Here is a 5,966-nt window from a genome sequence, read left to right as displayed (position 1 = left end):
GAGTCAAGTAAAACGGTGGGGTGCAACCTTAAATACATTACCGAGAAAGTAAACTTTCCTGCCGAAGGCTTCGCTTCTGTAAGCCAGCCTTCACTGCAGGAGACAGAGGCTGCTGAGGGAGGAGCTTGTGCAGGGAGCGGGGAGAGGAGAGACCTGGAGTGGAGCCCCTACCTTCTCTCCTCCTCTGGGCCTGAAGATGGGACGGTAGCTCAGGCACCATCTCTACGCGCCCTCTGCCCCTCTGCTGGCTCCAACCCTTCAATTCTTCTTCACCGCATCCCACCCTAGGTCCACAGGGCCAAACAGTCAGTGGTTACTACACACACACTCACCCTGTACCACTCTCCCCGAGCATCTGCTCCCTCTCTGGGCTGAAACACAGGGCAAGGCCGATAACCTGTGAGCAGGGCCACTGAGACGGCCCGCTTTTCATTTGGGGCAGGGGGTGAACATGGCCGCCAGCAGCCTCCCCGGCAGCTCCCAGCCCACGTGTCACAGAGCTGGACACTCCATCCTCGCGGCTGCTCTGGAGCGTGAAACAGGCAGAGGCCGGGGAAGGGTGTCCCTGTACATGTCCTATGGGTAAGCTAAGAAGGGGGGCCCCAGCGCCATATCCCCAGCCTTCATCAGGCAGAAGGGGGGTCTCGGGGATAGTCCCCGAATGTCCCGCACCCACTTTGGGACACGTGGAGCTACTTGGTTTGGACCCTTGCTGGAGCCCGAGCAGGGAATTCCCAGCTGATGATGCCTTTGCAAACCCATCCGCCTGCAGCTACATAAAGTTCAAGTTAGAGAGCTGGGGCAACAGATCCTGGGGTGGGGTCGTCATAGGTTTTTCTCATCTGGACATGCCCTGAATGCTTTTGTTTACTTCTGTATTCGCAGTGTTATGAAAACACAAGGCACAAACCAAGGACCCTGCAGTGGAAATGGGCACGCAACATCGTTGTGAACCTCCCTGCGAGCTGCGTGTGCCATCCCTTCTAGATGCCAAAACAGGCACTCAGGAGGAGCAGACCTGGTCCCTCCCCTACCCCCCAGCCCAGCACAGACAGAAACCACAACCCTCTAAAGTGGGGGAGAAGAAAACATGTATTGGGGAACCATAAATATCTTGGCTGGGAGAAGCCCTTAGCACACAGAGGATCTGCTAACCTGGCATACACTGACTATTTTCTTGGATCGTTTTCCTACTAAGCACGGCGGCAGAAGCCTGTTCTAGTTGACCAGACAAGACATATTCCCGAAGACAGTGCCGGGGGCAGTGGTGAGGACAGCCTGAGGCACCCCACATCCTTGGCACGTGCTTCTGGGAACTGACTGGGGGCACGGGCTCACTGGGGGGCAACGCCCGATTGCTGATCTTGAATCCCATATTTTTCCAGAGATTTCTGCATCTGTCCCTGATCCACCTATTCCTGGTAGGACGACTCTGGCCCTCAAGGGTGTGTTTGTGGTGGCAGGCGGTATCACTCATCACTCTCCTGTGTTCTGAGTAGAAAGGAGCCCTGTGGGGTAAGGAAGGTCCATCAACTGGGCCCTGGATTTCTTTCTGTGAACTTAACTTCGAGGCATGAAGTCCTTGCTGAAGGGCCATTTTCTCCTCTAGAATCTCGCCAACAGCTGTCATGAGCGCATGAGCCTCGGCGGCCCCCCTGTCCATACAGACTGATTTGCTTTTGACTACTCCACGGCTCTGGCCAGAGGCTAATACAGGCTTTGCTTTTTGTGGGGGCTCATCTTGCCCTTTGTCTTTTTTATTGGGGAAAATCCACTGGACAAAGTGTTTCATCCTTTTTTTGAAGTGGCCTTCTGCAGGAGCCTGTCCTTTCTCTGCTGGGAGCTGAGGGGACTTGATCCCAAGGGACTCCACCAACTTCTTGTCCTGGGCAGGCTGGTTCATCCCCTGGGCTGGGGAGGCACCCAGTCGTGCCAGCCCTTCTTCATGCTCTTTTGGTTTGGGCTTCCTGCAGTTCCTTCTCTCATCAGCGGGGGCAGAAATCTTGCTCTGGCTCTTCCATGGGTCCTGAAGGTTTGGGATCTTGGGATCCTGCTGCCTCAGGCTGCTCCCTCCAGGCGCCATGAGGTCACTGAACACCTGGGAAACTGGCATGTCCTCACTGGACATACTCTGGGGACGGGAGTGAGAGGCTTGAGAAGCCAAGATATCTGAGGCAAGGAGCACATCAGTGGCACAGCCTCGAAGAATCACTTCAGTGGCACAGTCCTGAAGGAGCACGTCAACGGGACGGCCTTGAGGCTCGCTCTCTGTCCCGACCTCCACTCGGAGCTTAATCTCACTAAGCAACCGTGCTTTAAGGTATGTCCTTCCCGGATCTCCAACAGACATTCTAGGAGGCGGCGGGCTTTTGCTAGTCCCTGGAGTCCCCGAACCCCTCAGATCCACATTCATGTTTTGGGATTTTGCCAGCACACTTGTTCTCAAGATGTCTCTGTCCTGGAGTTGTAGTTCTGAGGACCTCTTGACCACCACCACCTCCCTGGTCTCCTCGGCCCCTGAAGACTGGGATTCATAGCTCATCTCCAACCTTGCTACACTAGGGCTCGGGCCTCCTAGGGCACATCGTGCACTCTCCTCCCCTGGCCCCTTCCTGGCCACTGACTGACTTGGAGTCAGCTCTAGGATGCTTCTCTGGGCCCCCAGGACACTCCTGCTCTCCCAGGCTCTGCCCACGATGCTGGGTGTGAGGGGCTGAAAAGGCTGCCTGCCCTCCTGTCCACTTTGAGTGGCCTCTGAGGGCCCATGGTCCTTACGAGCTGGGTCCCATCTCAAGGTCCTCTGAACTTCCTTACCCACAGGTGAGGGGGCCGGGAGAGGGCTCTCCAGGGTGGATTCTGACTTCTTCTCCGTTGTCTTCTCTCCCCGGCCTGCCTGGGGGTTTTCTCCCCAGAATTTGGCAGCTTTGGCTCTTGAGCTGGTCCAAGATTCATGGGTGGCTGAGCAGGGAAAGGCAGACTGACGAAGGGACGAGGATTGGGCCTTTCTTGTCTTCAAGAGATTGATGGTCTCAAGGACTTTGAGGGGTAGGCACCACCTGTGCCTCATCTGAAACCTTGACATATGTGCTTCCAGCATCTGTAGAGTACCTGGATCAAGAAAGAAAAGCTCCTGGGTGGTGTTCATGCAGTGTTCCTGACCTTCCAAGGATGCCAGGTTTCCAGTTTCTATGTGCATGTCGGACTTGGGCAAAGTATGGCTGGCAGCAAGTCGGGAACAGCGCACACTTACAGGGATCTGACCTTCGATAATCTGCTCCAACTTCCTGCCCAAATGGACTACCAGGGTGTTTTCTAGTGGTTTCTTGTTTGGCTCCCTTAGTTTGTAATTTCCAGAGTCAATCTCCAATTGCCTCATCGACTCACTTTTTGGCTCCTTCTCAGAGTCTGCCCCTAGAAACTTCACTGGGGAGTTTTCTGATCTCTCGGATGTATTATATTTTGGAACCTTCCTCAGACTATGCCTCAGATCCTTGACCGGGTCCTTCCCTGGCTGGGAATTTGCCCTGTGGCAGACATGGGAGCTTCCTAAGTGTCTGAATCGTCCTGGGTATCTAGTCTTCTTTATGTTCTTCCTGCTTTCAGAGGGCCGTGACAGTCCATGCTGGTTCTTCGCCTGACACATCCCTGGTAATTTTCCCTGAGGCTGCATCAGCTCCAGAGACTCTTGGATCCCACCAGGCAGGCCCCACTGCTGTTGGATGAATCTTTCTTGGAGGTGTTGCTCCAGCTGCCTCCGGAGCTCAGGGCTGATAAAATCCCCAGGAAGGATGGAATCTGACTTGTGGGCCTCGGAGGTCCGACTGTCCTGGGGAAGGATGGGACTGAGAGAACCAAAAGCTGCCTGAGATCTTTGGACCACAGAGGGTAAAGAACTCTCACTTTCCAGTTGCTTCTTCAAAAAATGACATTCCAGATACTGAATTACACTTGGGATGGATGACTGGGCCTCATTCTGGATTGTATGGCAGGATTCTTCACAGGCCCTAGTCCGAGAAGTAGAAGAAAGTAGTGCAGTTGGGACAGAGGGTTGGGGATGGGCCTGGATCAGGACTGGAGCCAGAGGAGGGGCCTGGGGTTGGGGCATAGTTGGAGTCAAAGGCTGGAGTTGGGCCTCAGGGTGGGGCAAGGGCTGTGGTTGCAAAAACAGTGGGGATTCTTTAGCTTGCATTTGACTTGGTAAGGCATTAGAGATTCCATTGAATAAAACAGAGGGAAGCTCTAGAGTGGAACAAGAGAGCCTGACAGCAGCCACCAGGGACTCGCTGTGCAAAAAGGGGAGACCCCAGAAGAGCTGGCTGTATTTCTGCTGTAAATGGTCCCCCAGGGCCTCAGGACGTGGGGGCGTCAGAGGACTGGGTAGCTGCTCTGGTGTGATGTTGGTGTTCCAGAAGGGCTGGGGATGCATAATGTCCTGCTCATCACCAAATGTCTTCAACATATTTTGTAAAGAATTCAGGTGGTGGTCAGATCCCTCCTTCTCTTTTTCTTTCCAAAGCTTCAATTCTGCTCTCTTTGTGATTTGTATTTCCAGCAGCTTCTGGACATCAGGGTTGAAGAAAGCAGGACTCCCAGCTTCCACCTGCCTGTCTGTGGGGCCTCCCCAGACAGCAGCTTCTTGTGGGTGGCAGGAAGTATGCTCTTGCGGGACTTGGAAGCGTTTCGAGGTGGAGAGGCACAAGGCCTTGGCAGCCGCATGCCACCAAGAGAGGGTGGGAATGGGATGGCTTGTGGGGTCAAGGCCTGTGATCGCTGGGACAGAAGCTAACCAGCAGCTGTCTGGAGATGGGCCCTCCTGGGCGGGGCCTGGTGGGACCGCCATTGCCATAGAGCCACACTGAGAAAGGGTCAAAGTGGCTTCTGGTGGTGGTGAAGCAGAGGCTGTTGGTGACCGAAGGCTGGCAAATGAATCAAGGCGGTGTGGTGGGGAAGGGGGCAGTGCAGGTGGTGGGGGTGAAAGGCTGTCAAGGGGAAGAGGTGGCTCTGGTGGGGGAGAGGCACTCAGTGAGGGGGGAAGATCAGAAACTGAGAGGGTCATCAGGTCCGGTGAAACGGTGGAGGTCAGAGGTCGAGGGGACTGGGCTTGAGGGGCTGCAGAAGCGGAAGGGGGCACCACGGAAGCAGCATCATCTGGGGATTCCGCACATGGTCCACAGGCTTCAGCAGGCGCTCTTTTGGGCACCCCACCAGAGGGGTCTCGACATTTCCCTTGAGGAAAGCCGCCCTTGTCAGGGGGCTTTTCCATGTGGCTGCAGGAGGCAGGAGACAGGAGGACCAGGAGTCCAAGGGCCAGGAGGGCCTGGGAGGCATAGCAGGGATGGGGGCACCTGGGGCGCACGCCCCGCCCCACCCCATGCCCTGACGTCACCCGCCCCGCCCCACACCCTGACGTCACCACACTCCTGCTCTTCCTCCCCCACGGGCTTGCATCCCATGTCATCCTAGCTGCCCTGCAGCCTTGGGGTCAATCAGTACCCCGGGTAGAAAGATGGACAGAGGAGAGAATGGGAAGGGTTACTCACTTTCGCAGAAGCGAAATCAGGCTCCGAGCTTCATGTAAGTCTTTCAAGCAACTTCTGCAAGCTAGAAATAAGAAGAGCGGGTTATGGTACTGAAGGGCAGGGCCTCGGGACCTCACAGGACCTGAGTGGAATGTCCCTGAGGGGACACCGTCCTTACTGGAGACTGAGTGGAATGTCCCTGAGGGGACACCGTCCTTACTGGAGACTGAGTGGAATGTCCCTGAGGGGACACCGTCCTTACTGGAGACTGAGTGGAATGTCCCTGAGGGGACACCGTCCTTACAGGAGACTGAGTAGACTGTCCCTGAGGGGACACCGTCCTTACCGGAAGCTGAGTGGAATGTCCCTCAGGAGATGCCGTCAGGAGGTTAGCCTCCGAGAGCCCGAGGTCACATGATCGCTGACCGTCAGAGCGAGGCTCACGTG

General features: G+C 55.7%; 1 protein-coding gene across 1 annotated transcript; it reads right to left on the bottom strand.

Moving 5' to 3' along the window:
- Positions 1-1,150: 1,150 nt before the first annotated feature.
- On the bottom strand, positions 1,151-5,458 carry LOC101351281 (spermatogenesis-associated protein 31A1). Its single transcript, XM_004387980.1, has one exon. It carries the CDS (start codon positions 5,456-5,458, stop codon positions 1,151-1,153), a length of 4,308 nt encoding a protein of 1,435 aa, XP_004388037.1.
- Between the last annotated feature and the right edge of the window lie 508 nt (positions 5,459-5,966).

Source organism: Trichechus manatus, unplaced genomic scaffold (genome assembly GCF_000243295.1).
Source record: "Trichechus manatus latirostris isolate Lorelei unplaced genomic scaffold, TriManLat1.0 scaffold00201, whole genome shotgun sequence".
NCBI lineage: Eukaryota > Metazoa > Chordata > Mammalia > Sirenia > Trichechidae > Trichechus > Trichechus manatus.
Note: the sequence above shows the minus strand (reverse complement) of the source record. Positions and strands in the feature narration are given on the sequence as shown.

Excerpts from the sequence above, each read along its gene's own strand:
- LOC101351281 (XM_004387980.1), bottom strand. The coding sequence starts at position 5,458 with ATGACATGGGATGCAAGCCCGTGGGGGAGGAAGAGCAGGAGTGTGGTG.